At 43.0% G+C, this 18737-nt stretch overlaps 1 protein-coding gene across 4 annotated transcripts in view; it reads right to left on the bottom strand.

The window, feature by feature from the left end:
- LOC108232242 (zinc finger protein 236) overlaps nucleotides 1–18737 on the bottom strand; it is a 79523-nt gene that overhangs the window by 41315 nt on the left and 19471 nt on the right. For 3 of the 4 annotated variants that reach the window (XM_017409872.3, XM_037980277.1, XM_037980278.1), the window contains exons 9-20: nucleotides 18008–18185; nucleotides 16616–16888; nucleotides 15802–16017; nucleotides 15514–15646; nucleotides 11141–11401; nucleotides 10829–11055; nucleotides 10529–10636; nucleotides 8022–8164; nucleotides 7032–7135; nucleotides 3923–4074; nucleotides 3360–3536; nucleotides 2445–2745 (exon numbers count right to left, since the gene is read on the bottom strand). In XM_017409872.3, coding sequence (XP_017265361.1) covers nucleotides 2445–2745; nucleotides 3360–3536; nucleotides 3923–4074; nucleotides 7032–7135; nucleotides 8022–8164; nucleotides 10529–10636; nucleotides 10829–11055; nucleotides 11141–11401; nucleotides 15514–15646; nucleotides 15802–16017; nucleotides 16616–16888; nucleotides 18008–18185 — 2273 coding nt within the window. The remainder of the gene's footprint in view (nucleotides 1–2444; nucleotides 2746–3359; nucleotides 3537–3922; nucleotides 4075–7031; nucleotides 7136–8021; nucleotides 8165–10528; nucleotides 10637–10828; nucleotides 11056–11140; nucleotides 11402–15513; nucleotides 15647–15801; nucleotides 16018–16615; nucleotides 16889–18007; nucleotides 18186–18737) is intronic. The other variant, XM_037980276.1, reaches the window with a different exon arrangement.

The following is an 18737-nucleotide window of genomic DNA, read 5'->3' as shown; positions in this document are numbered from 1 at the left end:
GAGGTCGGCGTGGCTGGGACCCAGGCATCCCTCGCAGATGTCATGCCGGTCGTAGCCCATGATGTAGCCGGTCTGGCAGGACGGGCACAGGTGGATGGTGCTGGTGCTGGACATCTTCTTGTTCTTCGCTCTTTAGTTCAGTGTTCGCTGTAGCTGAAGAAAAAAAGGGAGCCGAATGCCCGGTCTCACCGTTATTTATACGGACCGGGGTGGGGTCCACACAGCAGGTGGGCGTGGACTAAAGTTTTCAGTGCTGCGCTGCGCGCAAAGGGATAAACCCACTAGCGATAGCCTTAAAGGGCGAAGCCTATACGAAATAGAACTGCAGGTGAGATGTTTTCCTTCAAGGCCTTTAATTGATTTATTTTTTTAATTATGTGCTCTCGCCATGTAAGACTGGGCTTTCAGACCTTCTTTTCATGCTTCTTCTGTAAAGAAATATGCTTTATTACATTTAAATGAAACAAAGTTTTTATTTGTTTAACAAAATATATAAACCCCTTCCTTTAAGCAGCAGACCCAAGAAGTCCATTTATTTTGAACAATGTCTCATAAGGACGTAACAACATGTCCGCATTAATTAGATCTCCCGAGTCTTCCCTCGTTTCTTTACATTCTGCTTCCAAGCAGCCAGACTTTCTTAGAACGTTTTAAAGTGGACTTGATCCAAGTTCTTCTTTGAGCTTTTCTGTCAGATTCTTCAGTTTTTGTTGTTTGGCTTCAGATTTCCTTCATTTTAGGCCCAGATGTGGAAACGTTATGAACATAAACTCTGTTTCTCCACGCTGAGGTCATCCAATGAACTATCTGCAGCAGGTAAGATATTAATTGTTCAGAACCTTTTCCATAGAACCTGAATTTGCTGAAGCATATCTTTACGAATCAGAAAACCTTTCTGTCCCGATGTAAAAAACCTACCAGGAAAACAAAAAAAGGATGGACTTGGTTTTACTACAGCTGTACAAACTCGACCTATTTGTCACGACCTCCTTAAACTCCGCTGAAGTAAAGGATCCAGGATGAGCAGATGGGCGAACCCAAGCGAGACTGATGAAAATTAGCTCAAGACTTAGTTTCAGCTGCTTTACGCCACGAGACCTCTTATGGCTACAAGAACACAGAGGAGCTCGGTGCGCTGCTGAGCCTCATTTATTGTTTCTCTTTAAACTGCAGCTAAATGCTTAAAACGCAGCTTTTTACAATGTTACCTTGGAGATTTAAAGTAGCTAAAACTACCGGAGTCGCTCATTACTGATAAGAGCAGATTAATACCTGAGTGACTTTGCTTTAAATGAAGCAGTCTTTTGGTTGTAATGATTAATTTAAAACCCTATAAGAACCCTTGGAACTTTAAGTTCTCTGATTCTGAGCACCAAGTTGACTGTTACAGCTGCTTTACTCTTTTCATGTCTACCAGTTGTCCTTTGCCATTTCATCTGATACAATGCATGGGTGGAAATCTCAGGGGGGACTTGCAGCTATTTCACAAGAGTTCAGTTTAAACAAATGTTGCACGCTTTGTATAATTCAATATCCCGATAAAATGGAAAACATTTGGAACAAGGCCGCATTTTCTTCACTTCATCTTCATGTTCCTGTGCAATAATCTGCCACACAACCTGTGCAATATATGTTATGTGCAACACAATAATCATTAAAGTAATATTACTCTATTTATACTTTACTCATTCTATCCGCACCATTATATTCTACTATATAGTTTACTATATAGCTTCTGTAAAAATTATATTTCTTATTATCACTTTTATTTCATTCTTCTGTTGCATCCTATTAGTACTTCTTGTTTTATAGCCAGTCGGACGGATCTTCTCATCCTGAGCATTTCATTGCACTGTTGACTGTGTGTTAACCTGCATATGACAGATAAATAACTAAAATTGTACAATTAGAACAGAGAATAAGCGTATGTTGTAAGTCACCTGACTGCATGACCCTGAAGCAGAAACAAGCAGCATAATGAGTTACAAAAAAAAAAAAAAAAAAAAACAGATGGAGAAATATGTTTGGTGTGTTTCTACAACCGTTCCACCTGAATGCAACGGTAATGAACATTTCATTTTCTTTTCATTTTACAGCAGTACATTTGACTGTTTTAATAAAACAGTGTCCATGCCCCCCCCCCCTCCCCTCCTCCCAATAATGGATTGGAATTTTCAGCCTTGTATCCATATGACAATGAAGAGCAGATGACAGCACAGGATTTAATAGTTGTAATTAGTCTACACTGCCCTTTCACATCCTGTGATTGAGGTTAGCTGTTCCAGACAGGATCAATGAGGAGCCCCTCCACGTAAACGACATTCTGTCAGGGGGCAAGCGGCGCCCACGACCGACTCCCCCATTCAGACTTTCATCAGGAATATTATTCCAAGGTTCATAGTTTCTTCATAAGCTACGGATGAAAAAAAGGAACAAGCATTTACCTGACGAGGTCGCTGGGCTTCTTGAAGCTCTTGGGGCAGTAATTGCAGCAGTTGGCAAACTTGGGCTCGGTTTCCAGCTCCACAGCTTTGTCTTTGATCTCGCTGATCCGATCCCTCTCGGCCGCTGACTGGGCGAGGATCCGCTCCGACACCGACGCCTCCTCTCCGGGGTCTTTCGCCAGCTCGGCCGCCTGCTCTTCGGTGAAGGTGATGATTTCCAAACTTCTCCTCTTCGATGTCTTCGGGTCGCCCTCCGCGTCGTCCTCCTCGTCCTCCGCTTCCGGACCATCCATGCCTATAACTGCAAAAAATACACTGAATGGAAGGCAAATCAGTCTGAAGCGAAAATCCGATGCTGGTTTCTGTAGATCAGGGGATGTAAATTAAATTCAGCGAGGTCTGTCAAAATAACCTTCTTTCAAAGCAAAAGCCCAAATATATAATTTGAAATAGGCAAGTCAAAATAGGTTTACTTTTAGAAAAACACCAGACGGTTTTGTTTCCTTTAGTCCTTCTTCTGTTTCGACAGTGGCTGACCGTGTCGGGATTCTGGTGGATCTGTCTGTTCTCTGATCATTTATTTTCAGATTTCTACAGGTATGACTGCTCAAGACATTTGTGTTTAATTTTAAAGCACCACTTTACATTGCAGATTGAGATAATCACCGCCTCTGAACACGAAAGAGACAATGAAGAGTTTAAACCACAGGAAAATGAACACATAAAGAGTCCATCCTGTTTAAATAAAAACCTCAATTTTCTCTTCATTGAAAACTCTGACATTAAAGGTAGTGGGCTTACAGAAAAACAGTGAAGAGCGAGAGACTAAAACAGTCTGAGAAATGACAAATATTACAGAGAGGTGTAAAAACGTGGCATGCAGACATTGTTTTTTTGTGTTTTTCTCCTGCTTACTGTATTCCTGAACACCGTGTTCTTTCTTCATATGTCTTTTACAGAGCAGACTGGTCCGGAAGCTGTCGTCGCACAGGGAGCATTTGAAGGACTTGACGTGGATGATCATGTGGCGGCTCAGGCTCCCGTTGGTGGTGAAGGAAGCTTCGCAGACGTCACACTTAAATGGCTTCACTCCTGTCAGGGAGAAATGACAGAGAGACGGGATCTCTGCAGCGTTCAGAAACTCATTTTTAACAGCTAAGGAAAAAAAAATAAAACCCAACTAGTCATTTAAGGGTTTAAAACCCCGAGTAAAAGTATTTTAATGCTGCGTTTTCTTGATTTGTAGCTGCAAACTGCTATTAAGACAAGAAGATATTTTTTTACCACATCCAAAGAATGTGAAGCTTTTATTTACTTTTTTTTTATTAAAAAGCCAGGTTTTGTAAAATAATGTGTTTAAAAACAATTTTTATCTAAATTACTATAAAGTGGACAATACGCCTAAATATAAACGGACACACATTCGTCTATTTAAGGTGTGAACAGGTGAAGAAAGTGTTTGTTTTTTATTGTCTGACCTGTGTGGGTGTTGAGATGGGACTTGAGGACTCCGGCTGAGACGAAACCCCGACCACAGAGGTGACACCTGTACGGTTTCTCCCCCGTGTGGGATCGGATGTGCTGCTTCAGGTGGCTCGACTTCTTGAACCCTTTAGGGCACCAGCTGCACCTGGAGAGGAGCAAAGAAGAGCGACTGGTGTTTAACAGTCTGAGGCCGTGTCCAAAAATCCCTTAGCGGTATTTTTGGAAACCAGTTTTTTGAGTGTAAAATTCTTGAAACACCACTCTTGCATTTTTTTTTTTTTTTTTGTCTGGACGGCCTAAATCTTTTGAACACAACGTCATAAATCCACCTGTAACCTAACCTAGGACCACTAGTGTGACAGACGTAACAACAAGGACAGAACACGTGCTTACACTTGTGCTGCAGACATTATTTTCTTTTTTCTTTTCCCTTTTTAACCAAAACCCACCGAGAAGTCGGGACCTTCCCACCCCGGAAAAACCCGGGCCAGCCAGCCCGTCCAAACCACACAGACCCCTGACCCCAAACAGAACCAGAGACGCCGGAACCCACCCGGGAAACGCCACTTTCTTCACTACAGCAAAACTTTTACTTACAGTATTACTTCAATGAATAGACAAGGCTGCTGAACAAAAGCTTTGCCTTAAATAGACCAAAACATCTTGATTATTACACCAAAAACCCTATTTTCTGCACAGTAGAGTGCACTGGATTATAAGGTGCACTGTCAATGAATGTCAATTTTCAAACTTTTGTCATTATAAGGCGCATCACCATGCACCTCCCAATTTTTGTAACTTGGTGCGGACCATGTGCTGCCCTCCATTCAAAATGGAAGATTTCGGTGCTCTAGCAGAGCTGGTTCGCCTGTATCAGTATTTATATGATCCCTCTATGAGAGATCACAAAGATAATCAAACGGGTCAAAACTCACAGAAGGATACTGCACCGACGTAAGCATCAAGTATAAACGCCATTTCACAATATGAAATGTCATGAAAAGTGGCGGGTGACAGGCATTCCTTTAAAGAATGGTGGGAGAAGAAGTATTGTGTTTGACTTTGTTTCTCCTTCATCTTGTCTCTTGGACAGATCTGAATAAAGATGCTGAATAAACACACAAGTGAGCATAAAACCTGTCAGCCACAGCCTTTAATAGGTTGGGGTTTTGTCACGTTCTCACAAGTTTCACAATCTCTCATCTTCTGCTGAACGCGTTGCAGGGGAAACGGAGGAAACTCGCCTGGCTCGATGGTTTTTATTCTAATATCTTGTTTTGAATCTTCCTCTTGTTTGTGTCCCCCGTAGAGAGACAAAGCAAATTGAGTGGTGTCAAACCGGGACGTGCGGTTTTTTATTTTTTGACCACCTGCCGCCTGCCCGCAATGCGAGAAGAATACCCGCCCTCGTTAGCTTTTACATCAGGTCCAAATAAATCAAAGTAAACTCCCCTAAATATATAGGTTCCTAGACTAATTTTATGTCAGGTCCAATTTCCTGGAGTCGTCTTATAAATGAAGGAACACAATCAGTCAGAAGAACAAACAAACGGGACTGTTTTAACGCTCGGTGAGAGGGCAGGTAAGGAAACGAGATGCGCTGCAGTGATGGGGTTAGAAGAAACAGGACAAATTGTTTTTTTTGGTCTTCAGCCGAGGCAGAACTCGTCCTCAAGCTGCCGATGGATGCTTTTAGTTTAACACTTCTGCTAATACAACTGACAATGTAAGTTTTCCAAGACGTCGTTTAATCAACATTTTCAAAGGATTCGTGTTTGATGGGTTTAACTCAAAATGTTGGCTAATTCTGAACAACAACGATAACCAAAACATTTTCACAAGCAGAAAAACCGTCAAACAGAAATTTATCTTTAAAAGTATTACATTTAAGTAAAGTTCACTGACTGAGACACATGAAAACATGGACATGACTGACCGTTTTCAAGTGGGGTTCTGTGGAAACACGATGAGCAGCTAATATCTTACCTGCTACCAGTGCAACGGTATATAAAATAATTTTCACAAGAATCACTATAATGTTGAAGATTGAAGCTGTTTTTTTAAGACAAACCCACTTTGGAAGAGGATCAGATGAGACCAGTCAGTGTCACTGACAGAAAAGAGGCGAAGATGCGTTGATGGGTTTGCTTGTTTATATGGTCCAAGCAGACAAACTTCCACGGACAATATTTTGTCTTAAAACAGATAAAAGTGTCAAAATTTCAAAGGGTATGGAAATGCCATTTTATAAATCTTTACATAGCCATTATTTTGCATTACAGGGTTATTCCAGCATAAATATTATGATTTTTTACAAATATTTTATATTTTGAGACAGCAGCAATGAACTTTACTTTTAGCAGCATTTGGACAAGTCGTTAGCTTAAACTCTATTCTCCCAAACTGAGGTCGTTCAGATCTACAGCAGGTAAGACAATAATGACTCATAGCTTTTCCACAGAACCTCACTTCCAAAGGACTGAATCATCTCTTTAAGATACAGCTCTGAAGAGTTGAAGAAGAAGAATTGTTTGTTTTTTTCTTCTGAAGCACAGAAACAAAACAGTTTACTACCAGGCACTGCAAATAATGATTTCCTTTAAGTTGTAACGAGAAAAATATAAAATCTAAACTAAAATAAAGCAATTCAAAAACATATATTTGTAAAGATGCATGACCGTCCCAAATCTCAGTTTTTAGATCATTTAATTTTCATGTACTTGAGCATCAAAAGTCTCCTGGATCATCGTCGACCCCAGGAAATAAGATCAAGATGGGATCTGCAAGAGACAGCCGAAGCAAAGATGGAGTCTGTAGCCGGGGAGACGACGAGGCAAAAAAAACAAGGAGCTTGGAGGCCGTGTCAGACTGAGAGCATCTCTGCAGCACAAAGTCTAATCAGAGCTCAGAGCTGAGAGCTGCACAGCAATCAGCCCGACATGAGCAGACTGAAGCCTTTTTTGGAGCTGTTGCGATACCTGAGAAAGGTGGCCTCTGTCACTTCAAAGTTCATCATTTAACCAATGGAGAGGTGGTATTTTCCACATCTGAATACAATGAAACACACACACACAAAAAAAATACAAAAACAGTGAGGCAAACCTGTAGGTTCTCTTTGTGTTGTCTTCGCTGTCCTCCTGGTAGTCCGGAGTTTCTGTCGTCAGCTGGAGGTCACTTTGACTGCTCTGCTGAAGAAGCCCGTTCGTCTGCATCAACAACAGCAATAAACCGATGCCGTAAATGTCATGTTCTACCGACAGGATAACATCCGCTGTAGGACTAAACTACTAAAGATGTCAGGTTAGCTGGAGACAGTTTGACTGACGTTATGTTGAAAAAAAGGGTCTTTAAGGTGAGCAGGGGTTTGTCACTACTGTGGTCTGAAGTCATGTTTACCAGCGTTAACATGTTTTAAACTTCTGTTGATCTAATACACCTATATATATATACCTAAACAAAATGATTTACATGCAGCTGGACATATAAAGCCGCACTTAGATTGTACACTGAAACACTGTTTAGTCAAGTTTGTGAGTAGTGAGTATGAGCTTCGTCTAAAATACAGACTCCAAAAGATCCGCTCATTCCACACCATCTTTGCTTTAACACGTCTTGCATCATCTTTCAATTCTGCATGAGATAGTACATATTTTCAAGGTTCCTTTCAATAAAAGATGATTTTAGGAAGTGACTAATATGCATGTCTTCAAGGACTGCTCAGCCTTTAAATTGTGTTTTCCTTTTTCTCTGCTGGCGGGCACAGTGCGACTGAGCCAGACCAACGTCAAGCATTCATGTCAATAACTAACAGGGGACTGTGACAGCGGTGTCCATGTTCTTATCGAACCCTACTTTTTAAATGTCACCACTTCTGAAATCTTTATCACCGTCGCCTAATCCTCACCGAGACAGACCGTGCCATTTAAAGGTACGATCAGAAAAACTAAATAAATACCGCACAATCACTAGAAAGTTCAAATGACTGGGTTGTCTTTAATCAGAAAAAAAAAAGAAGAAAAGTTTTGTCACTATCGATGCGTTTTTAACGTCTTAAAAACCAAAGTATTGAGGACGAAGGGGCTGGGAACTCACCACCTCGGCGCTGGGAACGTGAAGTAGGTTCGGGGGGTGGTAGCTGGAGGAAAGGGCCTGGGACTCCAGAGTGCTGGAGTCCTGCAGCTGCTGGACCGTGGAGAACTGGGACTGGTTGTAGCTCGGTTCTGCCATGCTGAAGCCTGGAGGGAACGGGTGGAGGATAATTAATTAACAATGTCATATACTGACCATGTGGGACTGACAGCTGGACAGGAGGTTAGTGACAATGAGGGCAAAAACACCGACTAAATGTAGAGTTTAATACGAGAACAGTGTCTGAGGTGCCTAAATGGTGTTTATTTAACCTCAGACAGTCTGTTCCTGCTTATCAGGACATAACTGTATTACACTGACAGTGTTTCTGTACGTCTCTGATTAAACTCTAACTCAGACCTGGTTAACAAACACGTTTAAAGACCTGGGTAAAGAACTGTGTGAACAGCTGAGGGCTGAAAGACTTCGCTGAAATTTGTTAAAGGAGCTAAAATTGACTTGTTAAAGCTGAAAGAAGAACAAAACCAGCTAAAGTTTAACAGCAAAGCACTAGATAAAGATGTCCAAAGGCTAGATAGAAGTGATATGTAAAAAAGACTAGCTAAAAGAAGCAAAATACTAGCTAAAAGTAGCTAAAAATTAGCTAAAAGTAGCAAAATACTAGCTAAAAGTAGCAAAAAGCTAGCAAAAAGTAGCATAAGACTTGCTAAAAGTAGCAAAAAGCTAGTTAAAACTAAAAAATACTAGCTAAAAGTAACAAAAGGCTAGAAAAAACTAAAAGTAAAAGAATGGTAGCTAAAAGGTAAAAATAAAAACTAAAGGTAGAATAAAAAGACGAAAATTGAGCAAGTAAGCTGAAGCTAATGTTAAAGAGATCATGTTTGTTTCAAACTAAAGAGATTTTGATGTATACATCTATCAGGAAAACATGTAAAACAGGCTAAATATTTTGAAAGCATAAAATTTACAAAACTCAAAAGTTATATCACCAATTTCCTGATTAAAATTAACATTTTAATTCATGACTGTCTAAAATAGCAGAAAATATGCAGAAGTAGTCAGATAATTAAAACAGGAAAACAACAGCATGAATGCCGAATCAGCAGTCCCACAATGAGCAGTGCTGATTCAAACAGCACACTCAGTTTGGGTTTTTTTAGCCATCCTCGAGGTTTTGAAGAGCTGCTCAGTTTGAAGCTCAGCCCCCCCTAAGTGTGCAGCTGTGAATTTAGGGATGAAACGGTTTCCCAAATGAGATTCTGTGATAAGTGAACAAATAATGGCTTCAATCACGGTGCATAATAATGCTTCAGCGCTGACAGCCCGCCACTGGGGGAGGGGAGAGCGCAATTTGATGTTCAAGAGCCTTCTTATCTGGATACGGGAAATGTGTTGCCCTCCAAAATTCGATGCCAATCAAGGCCGTGCGGCTTTTTTTCCTCGAAACGATTAAATTCCACATCTGTTACAGTTTGATACAAAGGTTGTGGCGCCTCCGGGGATGAAGGACAAAAAAGATCTCCTCCGTGTTTGACGTTCGTTCAATTTGCCGCCTCTATTCTGACCACTCACCAACGAGAAGAGTCAGTTGGCGTGGTGGCAGCTTGCTGGGAGAGAAGACGTACCATGTGCCTGAGAGCACTACCCTGGTTTCAGAGTTATGTTCGAGGGGCAGGAAATGATGAAGATGAATATCGCCTCACAGGCGATAAAAGGAATATGGCCGAATTAACAGTGAGGTTTATGACAGAAGTAAAGATTAACTGCACTCTTCCTTGGCAAAAAAGTGACACTGGCAAAAAAAATACTTCTTCAATGTTTGTGTTTGATTTAAAGCTGCAGCTACCAAACATTTCTATATATGGTTCTATCAAAACTAATGGAATAATTAAATATGTCTGTGCAGTAGTTTCCAAGCAATTTTTCCTGGAAACGCCTGACTTGTATCTCGGTATAAACTGGATCTCTGTTCTCTGCCATTGGAACGGCACACACTCTCACACACACACGATTGATTGAATCATTCGTTCATTAACTGACTGACTGATGGAAACTAAAGACGAAGATGTAAGAACTGTGGCGGCACGATGGCTCAGTGGTTAGCACTGTTGCCTCACAGCAAGAAGGCCCAGGGTTCAAGCCCCGGGTTGGGGTTTCTGTGTGGAGTTTGCATGGGTTTTCTCCGGGCGCTCTGGTTTCCTCTCTCTGTCTAAAAACATGCATGTTAGGCTGCCTTCAGGCCCAGGATTCCCCTGAAAAAGAGATCTGTAATCTCAGTGGGACTTTCCTGATTAATTAATTAAATAAAGGTTAATAAATAAGTGGAATCATTCAAAATTAGTCCCAAAGCTGAACACAGCTGCTCTACGGATCTAATCGCATGTCCACGAATCAGTACGAATCGGTTCATTTTCACGTTCTATAGTGAGCTCCTTAAACATTAGTCTCTTTACGAAACCCGAAAACCCAGCGGAAGGACACTGAGCGAAATTCAGACCATGTATTTGTACCTTGAGTTAGAGCTTGTTGGTCAAACGCAGGCTGAGGAAGCGCTGGTGTCTCAAACTGGCTGATGTTCTGAGGCAAAGCGTGCTGGGTCGTCACATAGGAGTCTGTCACTGCAAGAAAAGCAAACAAAAAAAGATGAAATCAATTGGATTGGTTTGGGGGATAGTTTTTTTTTTTTTGCTTTTCGAATGTTAGAGAAAAGTCGTTAATCAGAATCAGTGTTTCTCCAGGGGTACAAACGTTTCATCCTTGCCTGCATGCAGACATGCGGATGTCCTGCTGGCGGGCGTGGCCGCCCTTACCTTCACCTTGAACCAGCGGCTGGTCGGTCAGAGGAGCCTCCAGCGCCACTTGCTGGCCTCCGTTCACGACCTCCGCCTGGCCCAGCTCCAGCATGCCTTGCTGATCCGCCGTGGCAGCGGGGGCCTGAGGGAGGGGCTCCATTTCCACTGGCATATCGTGGGCCACGGCGCCTGCTCCCATGGGGTCCTCGCCGGACTGCGGTTGCAGCTGCTGGGCCAGTTCGTACCTGGTTTTTTTGACAGGAGGCGGCCAGTTTAACCTCAAGAATTACAAGAAGACAAGGCCACGACCGTTTCATGAACAAGCCCAACCTGTGCGTCTTCATGTGCTTCCTACAGTTGGGCGACGACTTGAACGTCTTCTGACAGTAGGGGCACATGTACGGCCGCAGGTCACTGTGGGTGGTCATGTGGCGCCGCAGGCTCCCGCTGGTGGTGAACGTCGTGTTGCACACGACGCACTTGTACGCCTTCAGGCCCGAGTGGGTCCGGATGTGGGCTTTGAGGACTCCCGAGGAGGCAAAACCACGACTACACTGCACACATTTGTACGGCCTTTCTCCTGTATGGGACCTGCAGCAAGCGGACGAAAAGAACATTAAAGAAACAAAGCTACAGTCTCAGTATTCAGCGCGTCAAATATGTTAATTTTTTTGGGAATCTGCAGTTGGCGCAAATTGTAAAGATGAGCAAAAATGCTAATCTGGCAATGCCTCTTCGCCACGAGGAAGGACGTAAGAGTTGTTGCTGTCATGAAAATGTAGCAGACTTTAAGTCATTTCCTGGATTTTCACCAACCCGGCATTTGAAATTCATAAGTGATCCAGCAGCTGCAGAAATACATTTTAATTTGTTGACCAGCTAAAGGCAAGGAAAACAACAAGGACAAGGACAACAACATGCTATGATTAACCTCTAAATATTCAAATGAAGACACAATACTGGAAGTCCGTCCCAAAGAAATCCAGGAGGGGGGGTTTAACACATACGCTCTACGCAGAACCACCGCTTTACAACACTTTTAATGACTTTGCTTTGCTCTTGTTTCGGTGTTTTGTTCAGGGTGTCAAGGCATAAGCTCCATTATTACTTTTGTTCCATTACCATTGGTTCCATTGTGATTTCTGGATTTGACGTGAGCAAACCCAACCCTTTTTGGAGCTCTGCAGATCAGACAGGTTTCACAGTAGAAACATCGTTCAAAGTGCAAACGGCTCACAGAACGTTGGACTTTGCGTGACTGAAATGGCATTTTCGACGTCTAACAGCGTTGACACAAGTGCAGTTTGAGTTTCATGATTCTTGGAGCGTGAGGACGGCACACACTAAGTTTCGAGCTGTCTCCGTTTTCTAAAAGTTCTGCAAACGAACTCCTCTTTCTTCCGCAAACTTGAAACTTCCTATACAGGTCAACTATGAAACCTTGGACCTTCTTGCTTTCTTCCTAAAGGTGTCTCTCTCACTGCTACAAAGTCTCAAACTCTCATTGACTCCCATTGTATCTGAGCTCTGAATTTCCCCTTTAAAACTGTAAATAAAGCACATTTTGAACCACAGCTGATGGTTGAACTGATGAACTGATGGTTTCTGCACAGTGACCGTCTGTCTGAAGCTTACTCTGTGTTTCTGTCTGCCTCTCTTAAGACGGCTGTCAGGGAGTGACAGATGTGGGGGTGTGGTTACTATGGTGACCCTAATGCGCCACTGGCAGCAGCTGTAACATTCCTTCTGATCTTGGTTTTCTTTGTTCTTCTTATCCAGTTTATACATCAAAACTTTGGCATTTAGATGATCAAAAGTAAGTCACAAATTACTGTAGAGGAGTTGGATTTTTTTAGCCAGTAGCTTCATTGGCTCCCTTCAAAATTCCTGCTCAAACTTTCTAGTTTATATTGGGTTTTGTTGTCTGTTTTGTTAAGTCCTACCAAGCCTTATTTTCTAACATGCTGCTCCTCTCTGCACCACATCCACGGTATCTAGCTGCAGCGGCTTCGGCCGTTTTGCGTCTTTCTCGCGACTTCTCGAGATTTTCTTGACTCGTTTCTACCCTTAGTAGTCACGAGACGTTTAAGGTCCCTGGCAAAGCAAGCGGGAAGATCTCATAAGTGCTGGCGAGGGCAAATCAGAAACGTTAGCAACATGGTCTTATAGACGAAGCAGTGGAAGGAGTTTCCAGACTCCACCACTACTTTGACGGGTTTTCTGCGGACAGAGAGGCGAGAACATGACAGAAGGTGTCGGTTTGGACATGTCACTGCAAAGGCTGTGGGTTTTTGTCCTTATTCCCAACGAGATTATTCTGATAGACGCAGCAGACACCGTGTGCCACATCGACAGCCATAGTTTTTGTTTTTTTCCAGGCAACAAAGCCAGCAGATACCAACCTAACGCATTCACCGTGATCTCGAGAGTTGAACAACCTGTCTGCCACACGTAAACCTTTCTACCATTTGTCAATTTTTTTTTTATTCTAATGTATTTCCTAAGCTAAAAATGACACCACTGCTGAGCAGAGAGCAAATATAGCCGGCGTCTTATTTCGAAATTGCTCCGCTGTTTTCGTGCTGAAATTCTGTGGATTATTTGCGCTGATGTTGTTGACGTTTTTTTTTTTTTTATTGTGACAAATGATCATCGACAGAAACAGTCTTCCCCGTAGCCAGGAAAATGGGACAAACTAGTTGTTTTTTTTATTTATGATTGCGACTGCTTATTTTGAGCTCTCTCTCCCCCCCTCGACTGTAACCTGTTCGACAGAAACAAAACCCATTTTAAGGAGTGGATCGGCCGAACGCTAAAGGGTGCTGCAGACATTAGCTAACAATGCGACGGCAGCGAAGCTGAAAGGGCCGGATAAATCCAAATGGGCCCCGTGTTCTGTCACAGGGGTGACCAGAGCACTCACAGGCTCTCCGAGGGGCTCGTCATCCGACGCGAACATCGGGGCTGAGCAGGACTGAGGTATTAACAACCCTCTGAAAGGAGCCGTCTTTTGTTTACCATTGAAAGGCCTGGAACTGGACTTTTGTAAACAATAATATTCAGTATGTTGTACTTGATGAATTTACTGAAAAACTGCTCGCGCTGCGGCTGTCAGACCCAATCACATCCATTGACAATGAGAAGAAGTGTTTGCTGTTTCGTGCTCATAGTGGGAAGACAATAACAGGCAAAGAAAAGACTGAAAAGCGACAGCGTGTTGCCAGGGTATCGAGAGCATAACGCTAACACTATTGTGTTGTAAACATCAATCAGAAGTGCCCTCCAGAGGTTTTATTGATTACAGACACTTCAGGCATACATTTCTGTATTCACCGTGGACGGCTCAAACTGGTAACGGTAAACAAAAATAACCAGATTAACACTGAATATGTGCGGCCCTGTGATTTCTTGCTAAACTGAACATTCAAAAAGGAGTTCGCTGCAGAACGCAGAATGTCGCAGAACTGAACATGTGGACGTTTCGCACTTTTTACTCATGTTCACAATGAAAAGGCCACATATTGATTGCCGCAGCCTCCCCCATCTGTTCCATGTGAAGAGAAGAAGAAGAGGGCTTCAAGGCATTTTAGGCCCTTTACCAATGTATTTATTGTTCTGTTGAACTGAAACACATGTTGTCTTACTGTTGAAGTCTGACAATATTCATAAAATCTTGAACCTTTTTCCTTTTGGATTGTTCAAATTTTAATAATCCAGCATATGACTGGACACTCGTTAGGTGGAAACATGTGGGTGCACCCATAAAGCATAAAACAAAATTCAAAGAATACTAAAGATGATCCTTTTCCTTCCCCTTCAAACTATTTAACGCCTCTCTCTTCACATTCTCCTCTCACCCTGCCTCAGATAAATTTAATCCCTCCTCCCTCGGTAGTTTCAATCTACCGTCTCCCCCACTTTATCGCTTCCATCAGCATGTCTTCATTTCTCTCTGCTCCACTGATTCTCCTCACTTCATTTGGGGAATTTAAGCCATCAGCCAGAAAACTTACTGAGCTGCATAATATTTTCAACAGGTTAGATGTTTGCAATGATTATCTAAGGCCACATTAAGGCAGATTGTTGGGTAAATCTGAGTCAGTCAGAATCTTTAAATTTGTTTCCACTCAGATACGGACAGATTGTATCCAGTTAAACACGTCGAACAGAAACAGCACAATGTACCGCCTCTTTACAGGCCAAACAAATCTCTGGTTTCCCATAATGGAGCTCAGCACCGTCCAAAAACAACTACCGTAATCTCCGGACTATGAGCCGCTACTTTTTGCTTTTCTATGAATCTTTCATGATTTTGGTGATATCGTAGGAGGATTTGTTTTGGTTTGTTCCGCTGTTGTATGGCACTACTTTGCCTTACAGGTACTTGTGCATATACGTAAAAAGTTATGCAAATATGTACCGGTAACTTGTTTTTCTAAATGTTAATAAAAGGGATGTGTTCCCAAACAGCCATCTCTTTCCTGACAATCCCCCTTTGTGCATATTCTCTTACATATGATAACTAAACATTAAAACACCTGCGGCTTTTAGTCCGGTGCGGCTGATGTATGAATAAAACAGGATTTTCCCCTAATTTTAGCTTGTGCGGCTAATATTTGGCTGCGCCTTGTAGTCCGGAAAACACGGTAAATCTTGTGCTTTTGTTCCCCTGCTGCGTAGCCCTCGATAGGAGAAAGCGTTACCTGACATGCTGCTTCAGATGGCTGGATTTCTTGTAGGCCTTATTGCAGAACTGGCACTTGTATGGCCTCTCGTTGCCCACCACGTCCAGGTACTGCTGGAAGGCGAGGCGAGGGTTCTGGGACGGGACGAGGCCTGTTCGAAGGGATGCGAACACGAAACACGAGGACTTTCAGTTCGTGCATGTGGGAGGAAAGCATTACCAGCGACACGGCCGCACGTTTATAATCTGAAAACACAAAAGCAACACGAGCCCATATCTGCTAACACTTTCCTACATGGCATCTCACCAGCGCTTATGCCGTAGTCGGTGATGAGGATGGGCTCCTGTAAGGGGATGTCGGGAAGGGGTAAGATGCTTTTGGACGCTTTGGCTTTGTGGGTTTTGCGTGGAAATTTGTTCTTCTTCAGCTGCGAGCTTTTAAAGTGAGAAGCAATGTGCGTTTTCCTGTGGCCGGATGTGCGAAAGACCTTCTCACAGTGGGGGCAGGGGAAAGGACGCATACCTGAGAAGACAAAAAAAAACACTTCAGAGGGATTACGGTTTGTCAATATGTTCAAAAACATAAAACACGGGGGGGAAACAAACATATCTGAACAGAATATATATTATACAAAACAAAAGAATGAAAGTGGCAGTTATACTAAAGGCACGAGGAACTGGTGAGAAATACTATTTAATCATTTAGAAAAGCTTTAGCTTCGAGCAAACGTAAAACCAGCCCTACAATAAATGCCTCGCATCAACAGTGACGCCAGATTTAGCAACAAAGGGCAAAAAAATAATAATTTGTACACAGAAACACATTACAATTATCCTGATACCTCTCTGCTTTTTGGTACTAATGCAGTAATTTTAGGTCGAAGGAAGAGTTCCTTGACTTCTAACAGCAAATAAAAACAGAATTATAATTATACATCATACATTTTCACAGGTTCTGCTCTTGAAATCCGTTCTACATTTTACAGGAAACTAAAAACAAAATGACGAGGACTTATTAATCTTAAGGAGACATTTTGAGCGACCTCGGGAGAAGGTCAGTTCAATGCAAGGAAGGCGCATTTCGCCTGAGCTGGAAGTAAAAACGACTCGGGCACGTTCACCTGTGTGCAGCCGCATGTGGACTTTCATGCTGCCCGAAGTGGAGAAGCACTTCAGGCAGCACTGACACTCGAATGCCTTGATGCCCGTGTGCGTCTTCATGTGCGCCGTCAGGGTGCTCTTCACGGCGAACGCTCGGAAACACTGTTTGCACTTGAAAGGCTTCTCGTGGGTGTGGATGCGGATGTGGCGGACGAGGTCGCTGGGCTTTTTGAACTCCTTGGAGCAGTACGGGCAGCCGTGCCAGCGGATGCCGTCCTCCTCCCTGATCGAGCCTGAACAACAGATGGAACTGACGGTGAACGCACTCAGACCCACTTTCGCTTCTAGCGACTGTGTTTGGCTGCTGCCTGATGCTACAATTGCTTGAATCCTTCAATAATCCCCACTCTGTACCTCATAATGACAAAGTGAAAACAGATTTTGTGAATATAATAGTTTTGAATAAAGCCCAGCTGGTAAATGAAACTAATTTGACGTCATTTGGAAAGCCACACATCTGTCTACTGAGGGGCTCCGAGCTGACGATCAGAGCAAGAAAATAACAAGTCAGGAGGTGAAAAGAACTGCGGGCAGAGCTCGGAGACAGGATTGCTGCAAGGTACAGATCTAAAGGAAGGCTACAAAAAAACATTTCTGCTGCACTGACGGTTCCCCAGAGTTCAGGGAACTTCAAAACAATCAAATGGAAGAAGTTTGGCACAACCAGAACTCTTCCAGGAGCCGAGCAGTCGAGTCCCTCTGACTGAGCTTCAGAGATCCGACGTGGAGATGGTTCCAGAAGGACCAGCAGACCCCGAGCTGGGCTTTATGTCAGAGACGCTCTCAGACTGCGAGGAACAGGATTCTCTTTGACCTAAGTTTTAAACGTTATGTCTGGATAAACCCAGGCGCCTGCTTGTCACCTGCCACAACACCATCCCAACAGTAAAGCACGGTGGTGTCAGCATCATGCTGTGGCGGTCTTTTCCAGCAGCAGGGACCCGGAGCGTGGTCAAGGTTAAGAGGAAGCTGAATTGAGCGAAGTACAGAGAGCACCTCGGTGTAAACCTGGAGCTCAGCAGGTTCCCCCTCTGACGGGACGATGACCCAAAAATGCTTGAGCTGCTGCTAAAAATGCTTTAACTCCAGAAAAGTTTGGAATCGTTCTGTACATGTGATATGTCAGTGTTTGCTTTTTAATAAATCTAGAGAATTGACTTCCATTATGGGGTACTGAGTGTAAATTCACGAGGAACAAATGAATTTAAACAAACGTAGCATCAGGTTGGGACCTAAAACTACAAAAAAAAGGAGGTCTGACTACTTTCTGTTTTTATCAGCTTCAAGCTTCATTATTCATGTGACGTTTTAAATTGACCTCCAAATATTATCATCAACTCAGGCTCCCATACCGGGCATCTGTATGGGCTTCTTAAAAATGCTCCTCTTCCTCTCCCTCAGCGACTTGTCTGGAACCTGCTCTTTCTTGCCCTCTGCAGCTGGGACCTCGGGGTTCGGGTTCGGCGGCTCTCTGGACGTGGCGTCGCTCTGCGGTTGGACGACGCTCAGTCCGCTGTTCTCCAGAGCTTGCTGCAACGACAAAAAAACCAGCCCCGCCGCAGCTTAAACGGGCACGGGCACGACGAGTCGTTGCAAAAAAGTCGAAAAGCAGGCTGGAAGGAAACAAATTACCTCCGTCGAGGAAAATACGGAAGAAACAACATTTACATTATTGCTGATATTATTGCTTCGATAACTCCAGGCATGTCTGTGAGAATAAAGCTTTAAAAGCAAAGCCAAAGCCAGGTGGAACATCCCATCTGAACGCTTTGGCGTGCTGATGTTTGTTCTGACTTTGCAGCCGTGGATGAAGATGAGGTCTTATCTTCCTGCTGAATGGTTGATGTTTTTGTTACAGAATAAAAAAAGCTCTCTGACAGAGCGTATCGCCTCCTTTCAGATGAATCATTTGAAAAAGATTTCAGAGCATACGTGGAAACATCTTGGCTTTTGTTTCCTCTTTGTTTGACACTATACATCTAAATATAAATCAGTTTAACACAAGTTAATCCACAAGATTTACACTTTTTTTTTTTTTCATTTGTTTCCAGAAAATGATCCAAACAATCACTCCCCCCCCCC

This window comes from Kryptolebias marmoratus, linkage group LG16 (assembly GCF_001649575.2).
Source record: "Kryptolebias marmoratus isolate JLee-2015 linkage group LG16, ASM164957v2, whole genome shotgun sequence".
Taxonomy (NCBI): Eukaryota; Metazoa; Chordata; class Actinopteri; order Cyprinodontiformes; family Rivulidae; genus Kryptolebias; species Kryptolebias marmoratus.
The sequence above is the reverse complement of the archived record's forward strand: the minus strand, read 5'-3'. Positions and strand labels throughout refer to the sequence as shown.